This window comes from Apodemus sylvaticus, chromosome 15 (genome assembly GCF_947179515.1).
Source record: "Apodemus sylvaticus chromosome 15, mApoSyl1.1, whole genome shotgun sequence".
Taxonomy (NCBI): domain Eukaryota; kingdom Metazoa; phylum Chordata; class Mammalia; order Rodentia; family Muridae; genus Apodemus; species Apodemus sylvaticus.
In genome coordinates, this window is record NC_067486.1 from 39,402,117 (window position 1) to 39,425,579 (window position 23,463).

Sequence of the window (23,463 nt, forward strand, 5' to 3'; positions counted from 1 at the left end):
ATTTTAAAAAGAAAATGAACTCAGCATTCTCTACCATTGTGTGTTACATTTATGCAAATACCTAGTGACACCTAATTTTTAATACAAAGCTGTTCCAGAGACATAGGAGCAATATCAACATATAAACTGGATTTAGTTTCATAGAGTTTGCATCAAATATGTTTTAATTATTGAAAGTAGTTACTTTTCAGGCCAGCCAAATTTCAAATATAGAAACCTATGTAACTTTTTGAGTTATGCTATCAAGTCAGAAATAAGAATGCAGAGCGCTTCACTTTCTCCTGTTTACAGTGTCGTCTCAGTATATAAACTAGTAGAGAGCAACCTTTATTTCTGAGAATTTCATATATGAGTATTGTATCACATAATTTATACTCTTCTGTCTCCCCATTTAACACCTCCACTCTACACTCTAACTCCTTCTCAAGTACATAACTTCTTCCTCTTCAATTACACATACACACACACACACACACACACACACACACACGAAGGGGGGAAGGGAGAAAGAGAACCATGCTTGCAAGCAAGCACACATGTACACACTATATACACATGCACACACACACACACACACACACGGATATGCATGCATGCTCACAAAACCTGCTGTGTCCATTTAGTGGTAATATATGTGTTTTAGGGCTGACCACTTGGAATCCATAATTTATTAGAAAGTCTGCCCCCCAGAAAAGACTGTCTTTCTCTTCCACAAACAATTAATTACCTATAGCTCATCACCTAGGAGTGGCATCCTTTGGCCCTCCCCTTTCCATGTGCGCATGTCAATCGGCAGTATCATTATGAGGTCTAATTTAGGTGATTGTAGTTTTTGAGGTTTCTTGGGTGTAGCTTCCCTGGCATATATAGAAGTCATAATGATGCAACCAACATCCTGGTCCCTGACTCTTAGAATCTTTCTTTGCCTCTTCCACAATAACCATACTTTACGACAGCATAATATTTTCAGTGGGTGATACTAGCATATGAAGACAGTGTTTTCATTTTGATAGTAGTGATCATGTAGTTTTTTCCTTTGAGTTTGTTGATGTAGTGGAGAGCGTTGATGGATTTCCTTATATTGAACCATCCCTGCATCCCTGGGATGAAGCCTACTTGATCCTGGTGGATGATCATTTTGATGAGTTCTTGGATTCAGTGGCAAGAATTTTATTGAGTATTTTTGCATCAATATTCATAAGGGAAATTGGCCTGAAATTCTCTTTCTTAGTTGGATCTTTGTGTGGTTTTGGTATCAGTATAATTGTGGCTTCGTAGAAGGAGTTGGGTAGTGTTCCGTCTGTTTCTATTTGGTGGAATAGTTTGAAGAGTATTGGTGTTAAGTCTTCTTTAAAGGTCTGATAGAATTCTGCACTGAAACTATCTGGTCCTGTGCTTTTTTTGGTCGGAAGGCTATCTATGACCCCTTCTATTTCTTTAGGGGTTATGGGTCTGTTTAGATGATCAATTTGATTCTGGTTTAATTTTCGTATTTGGTATCTGTCTAAGAAATTGTCCATTTCCTCCAGATTCTCCGCTTGTGTTGAGTATAGGCTTTTGTAGTAGGATCTGATGATTTTTTTAATTTCCTCAGTTTCTGTTGTTATATCTCCCTTTTCATTTCTAATTTTGTTAATTTGGATACTTTCTCTGTGCCCTTTGGTTAGTCTGGCTAAGGGTTTATTTATCTTGTTGATTTTTTCAAAGAACCAGCTCCTGGTTTTGTTGTTTCTTTGTATGGTTCTCTTGGTTTCTACTTGATTGATTTCAGCCCTGAGTTTGATGATTTCCTGTCTTCTCCTCCTCCTGGGTGAATTAGCTTCTTTTTGTTCCAGGGCTTTTAGTTGTTCCATTAATCTTCTAGTGTATGCTCTCTCGAATTTCTTTTTGGAGGCACTCAAAGCTATGAATTTTCCTCTTAGCACTGCTTTCATTGTGTCCCATAGATTTGTGTATGTTGTGCCTTCATTTTCATTAAATTCTAAAAAATCTTTGATTTCTTTCTTTATTTCTTCCTTGACCAAGGTATCATTGAGTAGAGTATTGTTCAGTTTCCATGTGTATGTGGGCTTTCTGTTGCTTTTATTGTTATTAAATATGACTTTTACTCCATAGTGATCTGATAGGAGGCATGGGATTATTTCAATGTTCTTATATTTGTTGAAGTCTATCTTGTGACCAACTATATAATCGATTTTGGAGAAGGTACCGTGAGGTGCTGAGAAAAAGGTATATTCTTTTACTTTGGGATGAAAAATTCTATATATATCTGTTAAATCCAATTGGTCCAAAATTTCAATTAGTTTCACTGTCTCCCTGTTTAGTTTCTGTTTTCCTGATCTTTCCATTGATGAGAGTGTGCAAGGGTCCCCAGCCCTCTGTCTATTCAGTGCCTATAATGACTTCCCCCATCCTAATTTATGATGTTCTAAGTATACTGGAACCACTAAACCTGAGAGCCACTGTTCTAATAAAAGACTCAAGAAACTAACAAGCCAGAAATGCAAGTATTCATGCTATAAATATTTAATATTTATTCTTCTACTGTAACTAAAAAGTGAAATTTAAAGAAATTGACAATATTCACTCTATAGATATAGACATTGTGACTTCCAGTACAGAATAAATTATCATTATGTTTCACAATTAAAAAATAAAAGTCAAATAGGAACAACTGGATCAATTGACTGAACCTGCGAAAATCATTTTATATCGGCTCACCTGAGTTAGTTCTATTGTGGCTGTGAAATACTCAAGGAAAATAACTTGAAGACAGGAATAATTTATTTGTGCTCAAAAATTTCATTCTGGCTCCATGTGCTCAGACAGAATGTCATGTTACTGGGGCATGTGGTAGAAGCTATTGATTCTTTATCTCTTAGTGTGTAGGGAACAGAAAGAGAAAGGCAACACAGGTCTAAGGGTAAGATATTGCCAAAGACCTATTCCAAGTGATTTAATCCTTCCAGCTAAGTGCCACCTGACAAAGTTTCTAGAAAGTTCCCTAATAACCCCCACCTACTAGGGAACAAACTAGTGGAAACAAATACCAGTGAGGGACATTTCATATTCATCCCATAACAAGTCTGAAAATTTTATTCCCTATGAATAAAGAAAAATGATAAAACACAGTTATCACATAATGTCTGATCTCAGCTGAATGTGTATCCGTGGACAGGACTTTTATGGGGTTCTATTAGCCTTTTTAAAAGTGACATTTCTTTAAGAAACAGACAGTACAATGAATGAAAGACTTTTTAACCATGGTAAAGAAACATAACAAAGCCATCGTGCAAGGTGCAGTAAGTTTAGGGGAAGGAAAGCTGCTATTAGGTATGACAGCTGTCACAACAGCTCACAGTAATCAAGGTAATCAGAGCAATAAAGTAGTATTTGTATTTAGATCTTTGCAAGGAGTTAAAATAATGAGTTTCTTTTCAAAATTGGTAGTTTTTATAGTGTTCTCAAAAATAGTAAATACAGCAGTGGCAGCGGCAGCGGCAGCAGCAGTGGCTGGTCCAACTGAAGGGCCATCAGCAGTGGAACCAAGGTGACAGGGTCCAGGCAAGCCCTGCACCCATGACCACTGGCCATCACTGGCCTGGCTACAAGCAGCGGTGGATTTACGGTGCCTTTCACCGCACAGAAACCACTTCAGAACTCTGCCTCCCGCCAGTCAGTTACAAGAGACTCACCTCCATCTTGGTTCTTAGACTCCAGAGAGATCAGACAGACTGAGTTATGCAAATATAACCCAAGGCAAACATCGCGGGGGTCTGAGACCAACAGGCGTTGGCCTGCACCCAGGCCCTGGGCTGTTCGGGGGGGGGGGGGGGGGGGGGCATCAGGGTGCCAACCCAGCCAGGAGGTTTTTTCCCGGGCCGGCGCACACACGCGGCCATTTTGCCTACAGGATGCCAGAGAGTTCTAGCAGGCAAAGCCGGCAAACAGGCATAGCCCGAGGCTAACATAGTGGGGGGTCTAGGCCCCGACAGGCCCTGGACTGACCCCAAGAACTGGGCTGCTCGGTGGGCCATCTGTGTGTCAACCAGCCAGGATGCCATCCTGGCCACCTGACAGACCCAATTAACAGTCATAGCCCGAGGGGAACTTTGCTCGGACCTTGGCCTCCCAGGCTTTTGCATAGACTCAGGGCCTGAGCAGCTAGGCTAGCCTTGTGTGCACCAACCCGGTTGGGAGATCGGCTGCCCAGCAGAGTGATCACCATCCAGAAAAGGTCCCCGCAGCATACACCCTTCAGCACTCCCTGAAGGCGCAAACGGGCACCATCTGGTTCACAGACACAATCTGGGGCAAAGCACACTAGGGCTGCAAGGGCACCCAAGAGGAGGACAGCACATCAGCAATCTGCTACAGGGGAAACCCAGCCATCCAGTGTTTCAGAAATAGCCCCAGAGGCCCTCAGGAGGCTCAAACACCAGCCAGAGACAAGACCAACTAACTCCAGAGAACAAGATGGCAAAGGGCAAATGCAGGAATGCTACTAACAGAAATCTAGGCAATATGGAAACGTCTGAACCAAATTCTCCAATATCAGCAAGTCCTGGTTATGCCAACACACCAGAGAAACAAGATTTGGATTTAAAATCACTGGTCATGATGCTGCTAGAAGAACACAAAAAGAACACAAATGAATCTCTTAAAGAAATACAGGGGAACATGAATAAGCTAGAAACCCATATAATGGAAACACAAAAATCACTGAAAGAAATGCAGGAGAATAAGGCTCAAGAGACAGAGGCCAATAAAGAAGAAACGCAAAAAAAAAACTTAAAGAAATGCAGGAGAACGCGAGTCAACAGGCAGAAGTCATGAAAGAGGAAACACAAAAATCTCTTAAAGAATTAGAGGAAAACATAAACAAACAAATGATGGAACTGAGCAAAACCATTCTGGATCTAAAGACAAAAGTAGAAACAACTAAGAAATCACAAAGGGAGACAACTTTGGAGATAGAAAACCTTGAGAAGAAATCAGGGGCCATAGATGCAAATATAAACAACAGAATACAAGAGATGGAAGAAAGAATCTCAGATGCCGAAGATACCATAGAAACCATTGACTCAACAGTCAATGAAAATGCAAAATACAAAAAGCTTATATCCCAGAACATCCAGGAAATCCAGGATAAAATGAGAAGACCAAACCTAAGGATTATAGGTATAGATGAGAGTGAAGATTTACAACTGAAAGGGCCACCAAATGTCTTCAACAAGATTATGGAAGAAAACTTTCCCAACTTAAAGAGTGAGATGCCTATGAATATACAAGAAGCCCACAGAACTCCAAACAGACTGGACCTGAGCAGAAATACCTCTTGCCACATAATAATTAAAACCCCAAATGCACTAAACAAAGGAAGAATATTAAAGGCAGTAAGAGAAAAAGGCCAAGTAACATATAAAGGAAGACCTATCAGAATCACACCAGACTTCTCACCAGAGACCATGAAAGCTAGAAGATCCTGGGCAGATCTCATGCAGACTTTAAGAGAACACAAATATCAGCCAAGACTACTATACCCAGCAAAACTCTCAATCACAATAGATGGAGAAATCAAAACATTCCATGACAAAACCAAATTTACACAATATCTTTCCACAAACCCAGCTCTGCAAAGAATAATAGGAGGAAAACTCCAATACAAGGAGGGAAACTACACCCTAGAAAAAGCAAGACAGTAACCTTCCTTCATCAAACCCAAAAGAAGATAACCACTCAAATATAAAAATAACATCAAAAATGACAGGAAGTAATAATCACTATTCCTTAATATCTCTTAATATCAATGGACTCAATTCCCCAATAAAAAGACATAGACTAACAGACTGGATAAGGAAACAGGACCCTACATTTTGCTGCATACAGTAAACAAACCTAAATGTCAAAGACAAAAACTACCTTAGAGTAAAAGGCTGGAAGACAATTTTACAAGCCAATGGTCTCAGGAAACGAGCCGGAGTAGCCATTCTAATATCAGATAAAATTGACTTTCAACCTAAAGTCATCAAAAGAGACACAGAAGGACACTTATTGCTGGTCAAAGGAAAAATCCACCAAGAAGAACTTTCAATTCTGAACATCTATGCGCCAAATGCAAGGGCACCCTCATTCGTAAAAGAAACTTTACTAAAGCTCAAAGCACACATTTCACCTAACACAATAATTGTGGGGGACTTCAACACTCCACTCTCCTCAATGGACCGATCAGGAAAACAGAAACTAAACAGGGACACAGTAAAACTAATTGAAGCTTTGGACCAAATGGATTTGACTGATATTTATAGAACATTTCACCCTAAAGCCAAAGAATATACCTTTTTCTCAGCACCTCATGGTACCTTCTCCAAAATCGACCATAGAATTGGTCACAAGACAGACCTCAACAAATACAAGAAGATTGAACTAATCCCATGCCTCCTATCAGATCACTATGGTGTAAGCGTGGTTTTCAATAGCAACAAAAACAACAGAAAGCCCACATACGTATGGAGGCTGAACAATACTCTACTCAATGACACCTTGGCCAAAGAAGAAATAAAGAAAGAAATCAGAGACTTTTTAGAATTTAATGAAAATGAAGGCACAACATACCCAAATCTTTGGGACACAATGAAAGCAATGCTAAGAGGAAAACTCATAGCCCTGAGTGCCTCCAAAAAGAAAATGGAGAGAGCATACACTAGCAGCTTAACAACACACCTGAAAGCCCTGGAACAAAAAGAAGCCAATTCCCCCAGGAGGATTAGAAGACAGGAAATCATCAAACTCAGGGCTGAAATCAATCAAGTGGAAACAAAAAGAACCATACAAAGAATCAACGAATCCAGGAGTTTGTTCTTTGAGAAAATCAACAAGATAGATAAACCCTTAGCCAGACTGACCAAAGGGCACAGAGACAGTATCCAAATTAACAAAATTAGAAATGAAAAGGGAGATATAAAAACAGAAACTGAGGAAATCCAAAAAATCATCAGATCCTACTACAAAAGCCTATACTCAACACAACTGGAGAATCTGGAGGAAATGGACAATTTCCTTGACAGATACCAAATACCAAAATTAAATCAGGACCAACTAGATCATCTAAACAGTCCCATAACCCCTATAGAAATAGAAGGGGTCATAGAAAGTTTTCTAACCAAAGTAAGCACAGGCCAAAAAGCATTTGACAAAATTCAGCATCCTTTCATACTTAGAGTCTTGGAAAGAGCAGGAATTCAAGGCCCATACCTAAACATAGTAAAAGCAATATACAGCAAACCGGTATCCAGCATCAAACTAAATGGAGAGAAACTTGAATCTGGAGGAAATGGACAATTTCCTTGACAGATACCAAATACCAAAATTAAATCAGGACCAACTAGACCATCTAAACAGTCCCATAATGCCTAAAGAAATAGAAGGAGTCATAGAAAGTCTTCCAACCAAAAAAAAGCACAGGACCAGATGGCTTCAGTGCAGAATTCTACCAGACCTTCAAAGAAGAGTTAACACCAATACTCTTCAAACTATTCCACAAAATAGAAACAGAAGGAACACTACCCAATTCCTTCTATGAAGCCACAATTACGCTGATACCAAAGCCACAAAAAGATCCAACAAAGAAAGAGAACTTCAGACCAATTTCCCTTATGAACATCGATGCAAAAATACTCAATAAAATTCTTGCCAACCGAATCCAAGAACACATCAAAACGATCATCCACCATGATCAAGTAGGCTTTATCCCGGGAATGCAGGGTTGGTTCAATATACGGAAATCCATCAATACAATCCACTACATAAACAAACTCAAAGAACAAAACCACATGGTCATTTCATTGGATGCTGAAAAAGCATTTGACAAAATTCAGCATCCCTTCATGCTTAAAGTCTTGGAGAGAACAGGAATTCAACGCCCATACCTAAACATAGTAAAAGCAATATACAGCAAACCGGTAGCCAGCATCAAACTAAATGGAGAGAAACTTGAAGCAATCCCACTGAAATCAGGGACCAGACAAGGTTGCACCCTTTCTCCTTATCTTTTCAATATTGTACTTGAGGTACTAGCTCGGGCAATTCGACAACATAAGGAGGTCAAGGGGATACAAATTGGAAAGGAAGAAGTCAAACTATCATTATTTGCAGACGACATGATAGTCTACCTAAGTGACCCAAAGAACTCCACTAGAGAGCTCCTACAACTGATAAACAACTTCAGCAAAGTGGCAGGTTATAAAATCAACTCAAGCAAATCAGTGGCCTTCCTATACTCAAAGGATAAGCAGGCTGAGAAAGAAATTAGGGAAATGACCCCCTTCACAATAGCCACAAACAGTATAAAGTATCTTGGGGTGACTCTTACCAAACATGTGAAAGATCTGTATGACAAGAACTTCAAGACTCTGAAGAAGGAAATGGGAGAAGACCTCAAAAAATGGGAAAACCTCCCATGCTCATGGATCGGTAGAATCAATATAGTTAAAATGGCCATTTTGCCTAAAGCACTATACAGATTCAATGCAATACCCATCAAAATCCCAACCCAATTCTTCACAGAGTTAGAAAGAGCAATTATCAAATTCATCTGGAACAACAAAAAACCCAGGATAGCTAAAACTATTCTCAGCAACAAAAGAAAATCTGGGGGAATCTGAACAGAACACCAATAGCGTATGCTCTAAGAGCAAGAATTGACAAATGGGACCTCATAAAATTACAAAGTTTCTGTAAGGCAAAGGACACCATCAAGAGGACAAATCGGCAACCAACAAATTGGGAAAAGATCTTCACCAATCCTACATCAGATAGAGGGCTAATATCCAATATATATAAAGAACTCAAGAAGTTAGACTCCAGAAAACCAAACAACCCTATTTAAAAATGGGGTACAGAGTTAAACAAAGAATTCTCACCTGAAGAACTTCGGAGGGCGGAGAAGCATCTTAAAAAATGCTCAACTTCATTAGTCATTAGGGAAATGCAAATCAAAACAACCCTAAGATTTCATCTTACACCAGTCAGAATGGCTAAGATTAAAAATTCAGGAGACAGCAGGTGTTGGAGAGGGTGTGGGGAAAGAGGAACACTCCTCCACTGCTGGTGGGGTTGCAAATTGGTACAACCACTCTGGAAAGCAGTCTGGCGGTTCCTCCGAAAACTGGGCACCTCACTCCCAGAAGATCCTGCTATACCACTCCTGGGCATATACCCAGAAGACTCCCCACCATGTAATAAGGATACATGTTCTACTATGTTCATAGCAGCCCTATTTATAATTGCCAGATGCTGGAAAGAACCCAGGTATCCCTCAACAGAAGAGTGAATGCAAAAAATGTGGTATATCTACACAATGGAGTACTATTCAGTCATTAGAAACAACGAATTCATGAAATTCTTAGGCAAATGGATGGAGCTAGAGAACATCATACTAAGTGAGGTAACCCAGACTCAAAAGGTGAATCATGGTATGCACTCACTAATAAGTGGATATTAACCTAGAAAACTGGAATTCCCAAAACATAATCCACACATCAAATGAGGTACAAGAAGAACGGAGGAGTGGCCCCTTGTTCTGGAAAGACTCAGTGAATCAGTATAGGGCAAAACCAGAATAGGGAAGTGGGAAGGGTTGGGTGGGAAAACAGGGGGAGGAAAGGGGGCTGATGGGACTTTCCGGGAGTGGGAGTCTAGAAAAAGGGAAATTATTTGAAATGTAAATAAAAAATATATCAAATAAAAAAATAGTAAATAGAAGTCGATATCTCAAAATGTATACCATATTTAAATTATTTAAGTTACTGCTCTGAATAGCTTCATTTTAAGTTGCTTTTATGGTCATTTCATTTATATTCTTTTATTCATTGCTCTGTGTGACTATGTTATTCTTTTCCCTAATATCTAAAATACTTGAACCAATATTTCTATTACTTGGTTTTAATAAATCAATGTCAGCTAAACTTTTACTTTTTAATATATGCATAAAACCTGTCACTTTAGTTATCATAGTATATAATAGAATCTGTATTTCTTGCCATTATTTTTCCATTATAGCAATATCACTTCTTTTGTGACTTTAAATAAGAATGCTATGCACACATAAGATTAAATCCCCCTGGTATTCAGTGAAATGGCACCATTAGTGACGAGTGTTTTCCAGGAAACACTATGCAGAAAACACTGCAATATATAAAATGCTATATGACAGAAGTTACATATAGGAACTATTTGTGATCACTGATGAATGCTCTAGGCAGTCACAAGAAGAAATGAATGTCTTTCACTGCCTTGATGTTTTGACTGAACACTCTCCGGTCTCCTCCTGGACACATGTCTTTCTTAATGTTGAACGTATTTCAGCTCTGCTATTAGTTCAGACCAAAGTTCAGAGATGCTTCTAACTTTAGCCTATTTTTGGTATAGATTTTTAAAAACAGTATATAAGTGACTATTTGTCTTACTGATGTAACCAAATGCCAAATAAGAGAAAAGAAAGAAAAAGTTGATTTTGGCGAACTGTTTGAGGAGATACAGTCCCTCCTGGTTGAAGAAGGGGTGTAACTATAATGGTATAAGTACTTCTGTAGGGTAGATAGGAACTGAGGCCAAAAGTCAGAGTCTTGGGGCTCTCCCACTGTGAGGCCAAATGTCAGAGTCTTGTGGCTCTCCCACTGTGAGGCCAAATGTCAGAGTCTTGGGGCTCTCCCACTGTGATCCACTTTTTCAAGCAATACTCCACCTTTAAAGTGTTCCACAATCTTCTAAAATACCACTAACTAGCTGGTGACCTAGTAGCATTCAAGGATACAAGCCTGTAAAATATATTTTATACTCAAACCAAAAGACAGAATCAAGTCTCTTCACAAATATGGGTCTTGCTAAACCAGAGCATGGGAAGAATCCCCCTCTCAGATACAACATGTACAATTTCTTACTCTAGTAGGCTTTGTAGAGGCTTAAATGAGATAGATGCCCTCAGTGAATTGTGCCTCCTGTGATCAACTAGAATTTCACTTTAGACTGCCTATATGGATTACCAGAGTTGTCCACTCAAAAATATTTGGTGAGCAATAAATTCTCTTCAGAGTGATTATATTATCTTCAAGTCATTGAGTTACCAGTTTTAATGGTTTTTTGTTTTTTGGTTTGTTTTTTTTTTAGAATTTAATTTTCCAACTAATATACAAAGGATAGCAATATTTCAAGAAAAGATTGTTTTTTCATTGATTATTTTCTCTCCACAGTGAAGTTTGTCCTTAGTCAACTCTGTGATATCACTTCTCATGTCTAGACCTCAGTTTGGTAGTTTGAGGAATACTTGTCCTTGACAAAAGTGCTTTTCTACACTAATATCCTTTTGCTCAAAGACTCATTATGTAATTTGATCAATAACTTTTCAACACTTTACTATTGGTTTACTTCATTAAAAGATAAAGGAAAATGGTTCTACCTTTGCAAACTCTGATGATGTCCTTGACAGAAATGTGTGAAGAATTAAGAACAGTGGTGTGCATTGACTGTTTTATAGATATTTTTAAATATGCATAAATATAAAATTCTATGCTCATTTTAGCCATTGGTATTGATGCTTCCAGAGCAAAGCACTGTTCTATTTTGGCACAACATAGCTTTCAGATGTTACTGGGACAATTTTCTGTGTATTTATCATTCATGTGGTTGTAGATAATGCAGTTGATATCAGTGATTGACATTCCTGTCTGTCTCATCATTTCATAGCCTGACTTTTGGAACTAAATATAGATTTAGAAACCTTGAGCTAACTGTAGTGCTGCATAACTTTAATGCCAGTACTGGAGAGACAGAGGAAGATGAGTATGTATGAGTTTGAGTCCAGCCTGATGATCATAGAGAGTTCCAGACCAGCCAAAATTGTGTAGCAAGACCCTGTCTCAAAAGAGAGGAGAGAAAGAGGGAGGGAGAGAGTGGAGTGGGAGGAGAGGGATGGAGGGAGGGGAGAAGAGGAGAAGAGGGAGAAAGGAGGGGAAGAAAGAGAGAAAGAGAGGGATGGAGAGAGGGAGAGGGACAGGGAGAAGAGGAGGGAGAAAGAAGGAGATGGAGAAAAGAGAGAGGGAGGGAAAGAGGGAGAAGAGGAAGAAGAGAGGGGAAGAGAGAGACAAATAGGGAGAGAGGGAGATGGGAAGAGAGACAGAGAGACAGAGAGAGAGATTTTATTATAGAACTCAACAGGATGATATAACTAGCAAGATCTTCTCAAGATTAATAGAATGATCTTACAAATCTATGAGAGAAAAAAACCTACAGCCCCCATCTTTTAATTTCATTACTCTCTTGTGATGTTTGTTGTCATTATTGATTTGAAGTTTAATTGAATGTTTAACTTTTCTATGAATAAGACTTTGATTGACGTCAGTTTTTATCTTTCCCAAGGATCCTTCCCGGCAATTGGGGTGGAAGCCTTCTGCCCCAGCTTCCTAAGGGCTGGGTTTTTAAATGGTATCCACGCACCACATCCAGTGACTGCAGGAGGCTCTCTGCCCCCCAGGATTCCTGCAGGTAGGTGCCTCAAGTGCATATCTCTACCACTGCAGGAACCAATAGAACTCTTCTCACAGTTGATGGAAAAACAGTACAGAAATGAATACTTCTAAAAGATGTTGAGAAGAAATGTATATGACTCTTTGCAATGCAAATGTAACATCCAATGCTATGGAAATAGCATCAAAGCTGGGGAAGAGGGGAAGAAAGGGATTGGTACACCAAGTGCCCCCTCAGCATAGGGTATACATATGCAATCACCAGAGCAACCTAGCCACTTGGAACAAACCACAAAAGAGAATTGAACCCAATGGGGGAGTTAGAGAAAGGACTCAAGGAGCTATAGGGATTTGCAGCCTCATAGGAGGGACAACAATATGAGCCACCCAGTACTCCCAGAGCTCCCAGGGACAAAAAACATCAACCAGATAGTACACCTGGTCTTACCCATGGCTACAGACACATAGACAGCAGATTATGGCCTTAGTGGATATCAAAGGAAGGAGAGGACCCTGGTACTGGAAAGAATTTATATAACAGTATAGGGGAATACCAGGACAGGGAAGCAGGAGGGGGTTGATTGGGGAACAGGGGGAGGGGAGAGGGCTTATGGGATTTTCTCTGGGGTGGGGGAAGCAGGAAAGGGGAAATCACTTGAAATGTAAATAAAGAATATATCAAATAAAAAAAATTTTTAAAAAAAAGAAAATCAAGTATGTTGACAGATAGTATAATTAGGCAAGTTTATAGAGATTTAACTAAAGTTTCATTTCACTAAAGGAAAATGATTTGAAGAAAAACCAGCAAACAAAAAAATGGAAGAAAATTTTAATATAGAAAATTAATATTCAGTCCTCTCTTTAAATAGTAATCTGACCAAAATTATGAAATAAGAAAAACGTATCTAGCATTTGAACTGAAATCTCAGAATTTAGTGAACTTTTTTGTGGGTTATTCATGGCACTATTTGTCACAAATCCTTACCCCCTGTCATTCAGTCTGGAGCTGCTCTCCTGCAATTTACCCAAATGATGCAGACCTACTTTGCACTTATGTGAATGCTGACTACTGATGCCTTTAATCAAAATTATTGTGTATTTATCATAAGTAATAGTATGGTATAAATTATGCTAATGCAGTAAGATATCCAAGAGAGCTGGCCCACTTAACAGGGTAATGGAATACTTGGCAGAACTGGGAATTCTAATTTTTCAAAAGTCCCAAGATGTGCATTTGTTTGCTTTTTCTTAACATCATGCCAACTACTCTTGCAATTATTCTGATATTTCCCTGTTGCCTTTTAGTTAGCCTTAATATATAAAAATCAACTAACAGTAAATATGCTTTCCTATCCTTTACTTTAACATTGTCCTTTAAAGCTGTGGCTGGAGAACTTATGGCTGACAGTACTTTTGATAAAAGTAGAAACCAAAATGATATAAATTAAGATTAGGAACTTTAGTTCTGATGACATTCTGCCCCATTTATCTCCTGAGAAACAGATCAGTGAGAATGGTGTGGAGAACTTTTACTGTTGTTGCCAAAGAGAAGGGGAAAATCTACATCAACTAAGCACTCAGAACTAATTACTGGTGATATTGACATATCACAGTCCTCACCTCAAAGATAAGTAGTTTAATATGAAAACAACAATGGGTGACCTTGGCCCAGGACCACATACTTAGGATGCCCAAATTCCATGTTCCAGCAAAGCAGTCATTTAGTGACAGTTTTTCTAAAGATTTATTTCTTTTTATTTTATGAGTATGAGTGTTTTCTCTGCATATGTATCAACAGACCGTGAATGCCTGCTACCCACAGAGACCAAAAAGAATGTCATGTCTTCTGGAACTGGAGTTACAAAGGGTTGTGAGTGCCATGTGCGTGCTGAGAATTGAACCCAGGTCCTCTGCAAAAGCAGCACGTACTTTGAACGTATAAGCCATCTCTCCAGACCTTTATGAACTTTTATAGTAACAAAATGAAGAAAGCTACAAATAAGGACACTTTTTAAAGGCATCACAGCATAGACAAGCTGTGACAGTAAAGGAGGGACTACTACGAACCTGACATGTTATCTGACAGTGTTCTTAGCTTTCAAGTTGGTAGAAGGTCTGTTTTACATCCCAGAAGGATTTGTCAAAGTGCAAGAATATTATGTCACATAGAATGTGGATAATAAAGAATTACTGGGTAAGATCACGCAAGATATTTGGTTTAGGCCTGCAACATTATAACTTCCTTAATATTGCAATGAGTCAGCCAGCTCTGTAAAACATTCAGTGTATGTGTGGGTTTTTTTCTGGAAAAATTAATTTGCGCTATAATTTTTTGAATATAACTCCACTTTATTTAATTAATATTTCACTGATTAGAATTGAGTAGATACACCCAATTTGTACTTTAGTAGTTTAATCCTTAATATTAGTCCAGAAGACCTGACACCCTTTGTTCTTTCTCTGTGGGCAGCAGGCACTCGTGGTGCATTGAATTTAGATATATCTGGCAGAGATATTATGAAGTTTAACAGTGATTTGAATTATTCAGCAATACTAGCAAAAAAATTGAAATAGCCCTTGTCATTTAGCCATTGGGAATGACAGAAGGAAGATGATATTTCCACCACACAAACACAAAGTACTCCCTTCCAGAGCAGGATCTGAGAGAGCGTCCCCAACACTATTCTTCTAGGCTTTAAGCCAAAGTTGCCTCCAGCTTTCATAGGAGAAAAAGCTCCATTCAGATTTCATGACTTACATACAAATCAGGTGAAACAAAATTACTGAGTAAAACATTTATGGACCTCAACTTGTTCCTGTTCCTTCTCTCTGAAATTAACTCAGCTCACTCTTCCTGACGTAAAGCCCTCTCATAAGTGATCCCTGTACATTTTTCTCCCCTAACAGCAAGGGCTGCCATATTTTTCAAAGGTAATTTGTATTTTTTCTCTCATTCAACTCTAGCTGACTTCCCAAGACTTTCCTTCATAATCTTGTCTTAAGTAAGTAATGCAATCACTTACTTAAATCACATGAAGTTCCTATTGTTTCCTACATTCAATGCAATGAAACTAATCCTTTATTGTGTAATGTTTCAGGGATGCTCCTTCAGGGTTAGGATATTAAACCAAGGACAGGAAGCATCTTCCAGCCCCATCACTACCAGGACACGCTTAGAGCATCTGAAGGGCGATGCCTGCTGGGCGTCTGCTAATTGATTATATGCCTCAGAATTTGGCAGTCCCTCAAGATATTTCCTGTGTCATTGATGTATTAGCAAATCTGTTCTAGTGCAGATGTTAATTTGGTTCCTGTTAATCAAATTTAAATGAGATACCCAAGTATGTTTTGTATAGAAGTATTGATCCTTTGTTTCCCACTTCCATATTAGAACAACCACTGGATCATGAGAGAAAACAGACAAGCTTGTCGGTATTTCTGTAACAAGTCAATAATTTGTGAATTTCTTATTTCTAGAAAGGACATTTTAAAAGGATTATTTCTCTGAATCTAGCATAGAGAGAGACATTAGGAAATATAGTATAATGCTAAACAACATGGAGAAGCAAGGAGGACCTTTAAATAGGTATGTTCAAACAAAAACAAACGTGGAAAAATCTGTCTACTCTCTCCTCTGTGGTTAATCTTAGAAGCCGATATCACTCCGGAGGAGCATCTCAGTTTGCCTGCCTGTACCATGAATATGACTCACTTTCTCATTTGCCTTTGAGAGTCTTCACCATGTGACGTGTGCTACATACAAAGGAAACAGCCGACGTGGTTAGACTTTTTCTTTGCTTACCCAGAACTGAGTAACAGTATAAATCTGAGCACTCGGCCTTTCAAACACTGTATGGGCAGTTTTTTGAGAATATAATTAATACTGTTTATTATTACATGTTTATTTTCTCAAAAAGAGATTTTGATCACTCTTAAATTCAAAGATCCAAAGCTTTCTACATCCGTATTCCTGCCCCTTGGCTGGCTCCAATAGGAAGTGGGTTCCCAATCAAGCTGGTACAACCACTCTGGAAATCAGTCTGGTGGTTCCTCAGAAACTGGGCATGATACTACCAGAGGACCCCATTATACCACTTCTGGGCATATACTCAGAGGATTCCCCAGCATATAATAAGAACACATGCTCCACTATGTTCAAAGTAGCTCGATTTATAATAGCCAGAAGCTAGAAAGAACCCAGATGTCCCTCAACAGAGGAATGGATACAGAAAATGTGGTATATTTACACAATGGAATACTACTCAGCTATTAAAAACAATGAATTCATAAAATTCTTAGGCAAGTGGGTGGAACTGAAGAATGTCATCCTGAGTGAGGTGACCCAGTCACAAAAGAACACACATGGGATGCACTGACTGATAAGTAGATATTAGCCCAGAAGTTTGGATACCCACGACACAATTCACATATCAAATGAGGCCCCTGGTCCTGGAAAGGCTCAATGCAGCAGTGTAGGGGAATACCAGGACAGGGAAGTGGGAGGGGTTAATTGGGGAACAGGGGGAGGGGAGAGGACTTGTGGGACTTTCAGGGAGGGAGAAACCAGAAAAGGGGAAATCATTTGAATTGTAAATAAAGAATATATTTAATAAAAAAATAAATAAATAAAATAAAATAAACAATAAAAAAATACTAAAGAAGAAATAAAAAATAAGTCACTAAATTCCAAAAGCAATAGTATGTTTTCTTTAGAGAAATACTGCAATGAAAAGAAAACTTTAAAAAAAAAAAAAAAGGAAATGGGTTCACAAACCAGCTTTGTATACGTCACTAACATTTCAACTGTACCTTTTTCACAGCAAATGCCTCACAGTCCCGAGTAAATATTAAAATGGCTCCTCAACCCACTTAAGATTTTCCTGTCTCTATTTCATGTGAAATACTGCTTGATACAAAGTTACGGGAAATATTGTATGAACTGCTACCCAATCTAAAAAAATTTTTTTAGAAATGCACACTTTAGGTGTTCAAATGAGACTATGTGTGGTAAGTGTGAAGCCACAGGAAGTCTTGTGCCTGCTGTTGATGATGTTCTTAGCTGTGGGCACATACAGAGGTTGTAGAAAAGAAATAACATGGATTATTATAACTAGATGGCAGGTTTGAATGGAGTGAAGAATACGTTAAGAAAATTTAACATGAACTCTGCACCATGGGAAATCAACAGTGGAAAAGTATACATTAAATTTTAAATGTGATCAAACAGCGGTTCAGAAAAAAAAAATCAACTTAAATCATTTGGTTTCTTCATATTTTCAGGCATGCTAAGAGGCTGTGGGAAGTGGAGTGGGGGCAGGGACTTTGGCCTAAAACATTTCAAACCCAGTCACAACAAACCAACAGTTTGCTAATGGAAAGAGTTGCCCCAATTGCAGTGATTATTAAATTAATTTTCCAAAGAATATACAAAATTTGCCTTATTTTAATAACATATCATGTACTTCATATAAATATGCCTTATACAATATACTTTATAAGTAGGAGCTCTTCAGGAAGAAATCTCCTGGTACTCATCTGCTGAATATTTTGCAGAAGCAAGTATTGCCAATTACCCAGGATGGATTACAGATGAGACTGTCCATGTTCTTAAGTCAAGAGCTGAAAGGATCTGTAAAAGATGAAAAGTGTGAGGACAAGTTCCAACTAAACATTTGAAATGCCGTACAGTAAAAAAGAAGATATCCCTTCCTCTGTAGTTCTAACTTCAGGTTTCTCCCTTCCTTGTTAGTTCCCTGACCTCAAACCCCACCCCCCACCTCAATCTCTACAACTCCTGTTATTCTTTTAAAGATCTCTCTTTCTCTAAGGTTTTGGCAGTTTTAGGCTTCAGAAGAATGGCATCTAAGAAGAGAAACTAAGTTGCAGAGACTCAGACAGGTCTAGGCAGGCACCCAAGATTACTGCTTACCTCTGGTAAGAGAAGCCTTGAAAGACAGGGTCACAGGTGGAGTAACAGTATACCCAGCCATCAAAGCACAAGCGACTGCAGTGCTAATCCATTAACCGAGACTGCCCCCTTTATATGTTTGCAACATTGGTAGTGCTAGGTTCAAGGAGGTTTGTGTTTAAGGACCCACTTAGGACACAGTTTACAATCAATGCAAAAGCCAGATACAAATCTAGGTTGTATTTTTGTCGGCTTGCTTATTGTTCAAAGTCAGTGGGCTTAACAAAAAACCCAGGATAGCTAAAACTATTCTCAGCAACAAAAGAAAGTCTGGGGGGAATCACTATCCCTGACCTCAAGCAATACTACAGAGCAATAGTGTTAAAAACTGCATGGTATTGGTACAGTGACAGGCAGGAGGATCAATGGAACAGGATTGAAGATCCAGAAATGAACCCACACACCTATGGCCACTTGATCCTCGACAAAGAGGCTGAAAACATCCAATGGAAAAAAGATAGCCTTTTCAACAAATGGTGCTGGTTCAACTGGAGGTCAGCATGCAGAAGAATGCGAATTGATCCATCCTTGTCTCCTTGTACTAAGCTCAAATCCAAATGGATCAAGGACCTCCACATAAAGCCAGACACTCTGAAGCTAATAGAAAAGAAACTGGGGAAGACCCTTGAGGACATCGGTACAGGGAGAAAGTTTCTGAACAGAACACCAATAGCGTATGCTCTAAGATCAAGAATTGACAAATGGGACCTCATAAAATTACAAAGTTTCTATAAGGCATAGGACACCATCAAGAGGACAAATCGGCAACCAACAAATTGGGAAAAGATCTTCACCAATCCTACATCAGATAGAGGGCTTATATCCAATATATATAGAGAACTCAAGAAGTTAGACTCCAGAAAACCCAACAACCCTATTAAAAAATGGGGTACAGAGTTAAACAAAGAATTCTCACCTGAAGAACTTCGGATGGCGGAGAAGCATCTTAAAAAATGCTCAACTTCATTAGTCATTAGGGAAATGCAAATCAAAACAACCCTGAGATTTCACCTTACACCAGTCAGAATGGCTAAGATTAAAAATTCAGGGGACAGCAGGTGTTGGAGAGGGTGTGGAGAAAGAGGAACACTCCTCCACTGCTGGTGGGGTTGCAAATTGGTACAACCACTCTGGAAATCAGTCTGGCGGTTCCTCCGAAAACTGGGCACCTCACTTCCAGAAGATCCTGCTATACCACTCCTGGGCATATACCCAGAGGATTCCCCACCATGTAATAAGGATACATGCTCTACTATGTTCATAGCAGTCCTATTTATAATTGCCAGATGCTGGAAAGAACCCAGGTATCCCTCAACAGAAGAGCGGATGCAAAAAATGTGGTATATCTACACAATGGAGTACTATTTAGCCATTAGAAACAATGAATTCATGAAATTCTTAGGCAAATGGATGGAGCTAGAGAACATCATACAAGTGAGGTAACCCAGTCTCAAAAGGTGAATCATGGTATGCACTCACTAATAAGTGGATATTAACCTAGAAAACTGGAATACCCAAAACATAATCCACACATCAAATGAGGTACAAGAAGAAAGGAGGAGTGGCCCCTTGTTCTGGAAAGACTCAGTGAAGCAGTAATCTGCAAAACCAGAACGGGGAAGTGGGAAGGGGTGGGTGGGAGGACAGGGGGAAGGAAGGGGGCTTACGGGACTGTCGGGGAGTGGGGGTCTAGAAAAGGGGAAATCATTTGAAATGTAAATAAAAAATATATCGAATAAAAAAAAAGTCAGTGGGCTTAAAAGAGTTGGTGTGTGCTCTGGTTGTCGGAATTAACTAAAGAAGTACCCCGAAAAATAGGGAAACGATTAAAAAAAGTCAAGCCTCAAAATATTTGGAATTTCTAGGAGTAAGAATAGGAACCTAAACTAAGTTTAAAATGTCATTAAGAACCTGCAGACGTTAGGCTTGGGAAACGTTAATGCAGTTTAAGAACTGAAGGAATCTTATGGACAAGTCACCCAATAGAGTGGGACTATTGTTCTTTATTTGTCGGCAGAAAGTGAGATTGGTTCTGTAACACAACACCTGAAAGCGTGGTGGTCCTTTAGCAGCATCTCCATGCCCAACACTGAAGAATAAAGAAAAATTAAAGGCTATGTATACTCTAGAATCTCTTCCCCAAAAGGTGGATCCGTGTTCATGTGTGCCAACACTTGAAAGTTTCAGGGGTGGGGGTGTCTCCAGGCAGCGGGAAGCTCAAAAAAGAAGCACTTGCTTCTGCAGAACTAAATATCAGCTTTCAACATCCTGCTCAGTATTAGAGCTGAGCAGGACCGCCATTATATAGACTGACAGAACATTCAAACGGGGAAAAGTGGCTGCACGGTGCATTTGATAGCAAACTCTTGAACACAATGTGAGTTTTTTCCTTGTCTGCCAGAGAGACATGAAAAATCTTAAAAGAGCCTTTAAGTAATCTCTCATCCATTTATGTGTGTCTATTCACAATCTTTAAAAAGCTTTACCCTTTGACCTTAGCTAAGCCTTCTTATTAACATAAAAGCTTCTTTTTATCTATCATTAGAATAAGTTTGAATCTTAAAAATACAAATCTCACATAGCTATTTAAATTCTCACTAAAAAAACATGTCCAGCATGTGGAGAGCTTGTTTATCATTATAGATTATGCCATTTATTTTTTGGGGTTCTATTTAAAAACACGGTCAATTCTTGTCAAAGAAATCATTTTCTTACAAAGAAAAATTCTAAGCAGCCTCACGCCATTTGCTAATTTAGCTGTGTCTCCGTGTGAGTCAGCATTTAATCTTCTCACTGACTAGGGCTGTTTTGTAAGTGTGTTTTTCTCCCTAATTAGAAACACCAAAGGAACCAGCCTGTTCCAGTGCCTCTTTTCCTTCAGATTGCTGGTTCCCTCAGGGTAGAATGCATGCCCTGTTGGGCAGCTAGGCCACTTAAAAACATGAGTAAGAGGGAGACCAGCCCTGAAACGAATATGTCTCCATTTGGTGTTCTTCCTTCTGCTTTGTAGGGCAGAACACAGTGGAAGCCACACTCTGACCCAGTGTGGGCTTTCCTCAGTTCTTTTCACAGACAGCTTGTAGGGAGTGTTCTTAGCTAAACTGAACTCTGAGAAGGAAAACTTAAACATCTTGTAAAAATTTCAGCGAGGAATTGGATATAAATAGGAACTCTGCAGGTAGGGAGAGAGTAGTCAGTGATCTAATTATGTGTGATGCATTTAGCAATTGTTTTCTCATTATAATTAAAAGTTCATCGGAAATAACCTGTATAGATGGTATTATAGGCAGGGATCTGGGTGTGTAGGGCACCTGCCAGAGTGTCTCAGGGAACTTATTGAAATAATCCAGGTTCTTATGTCCAAGGGCAACAAATTGTACAATAGGCATATAGCTAGAAATAGAAATAAAGACAGATTTTTTTTTTTAAGGAAATACATTATCCAGGATAAGTGTGTGCTAGCAAGCTGAGTGAAGAGACCATGCTCCAAAAAGTCTGTGCATGAACTGCATGACCCTTTATGGATCATCCACAGAGTACCCTACACAGGAAGAAGGTAAACAATTAAAGTTAGGCCATGGAACTAAACAGAGAGCTCTCAAAAGGGGAAAATAGGAATAGGTAAGAATATTTTTAATGTTCAAAATCTTAACTGCAAACTTAATCTACCTTAAGATTTTATCCAGATTTTATGACCAAGAATATAAAACAAATGACAACAAATGATGATGTTGGGGACACAGGAGCAAGGAACACTTATTGATTATTGGTGAGCATACAAACTGGTATAGCCACCAAGGAAATCAATGTAGAGGTTTCTCAAAAGCTAACAGCTACCCCAGGATACAGCAAGAACACTTGGGAGATTATCTCAAAGGGCTGCAAATCCTACTATAGAGATACTTTGCCATCAGTGTTCATTGCAGTCCAATGTACAATAGCCAGGAGGAGCAAATAACCAATATATCTACCAATTTGTGAATGGATAATGAAATATGACTCATATACAAAATGAAATAGTGTTAAGCTGTAAAGTGAAATTATGAGACCCGTAGGTAAATGCATGAAGCTGGAAATAACCATTCTGTGTGAAGTAACCCAAATCCAGAAAGACAAATTCCTCGTGTTTCTGTTCATATGTGAATGTTAGCTTTAAATCTTTGGAGGTATGTGCTTCAATTGAAGTACTCATAGAAGGTAAGAAACTCATAAAAAGTCATGGTGTGTGGAAGTTTCAAAGAAAAAGAATACAGGTGGTATGAGGTCGGGCGAGGGTTGAATTGGGCAGGAGGACAGGGTAGAGCAATACTGTATGTTAATTCAGTGTAGTTTTCTCGGGTCTCTATTCTACCATACTAGAATATAGTGAATATATATGACAGAGATTTATTTTATCTTAAATTTCCTGGAGATTTTTTTTCTGATAGAATGATACAGAAAACTGGATAACTGTGTAACATATCACTTATATTAGCGAAAGACAGTTTGGAAGTGAGAAGTGCAACATGCTATCACTACTGGGAAAAGGAGAGCTTTCTGCTAGCCTTTTAGGAACTCTTAAAAGATTTCAGAATGTAACAGCACCTCCATTGCCTTCCCCCGAGGATCTGAAAAAATATTTTTACATTACCACTCTTAAAAGTTTCCATATATGTCCCCTTGCAAGTGAAATTACAAGTGTGAAATTTCATTTGCTTAAGTCCCCTATGAGAATATGAGGAAAATTACTTTTAAAGATCGATGTATAATGGTGTCTTGAGATGATATTCATAAACTGATGCTTGGGATATGGGTGAAAAAAATCACAAGCTTTTCTAGTTGTTTTCCTTATCACTAACTTGCTGGTCATAAATAACTGGTCTATAAAAATCTTTGGTAGCCACAAAAGCACACCGTCTGTAATTTCTTTCCCAAATGTTTCTGCAGGAAGACATAAAGGTTTGGGGTGACATGTTATCCTTTCCAAATGACTAA

The 23,463-nt window shown here is 38.8% G+C and overlaps 1 protein-coding gene across 1 annotated transcript in view; it reads left to right on the top strand.

Annotated features, from left to right (window-relative positions):
• The window catches only part of Epha6 (EPH receptor A6), a 993,878-nt gene that overhangs the window by 790,975 nt on the left and 179,440 nt on the right, over positions 1–23,463 (top strand). Inside the window, exon 12 of the mRNA XM_052158907.1 lies at positions 12,415–12,540. Coding sequence (XP_052014867.1) covers positions 12,415–12,540 — 126 coding nt within the window. The remainder of the gene's footprint in view (positions 1–12,414; positions 12,541–23,463) is intronic.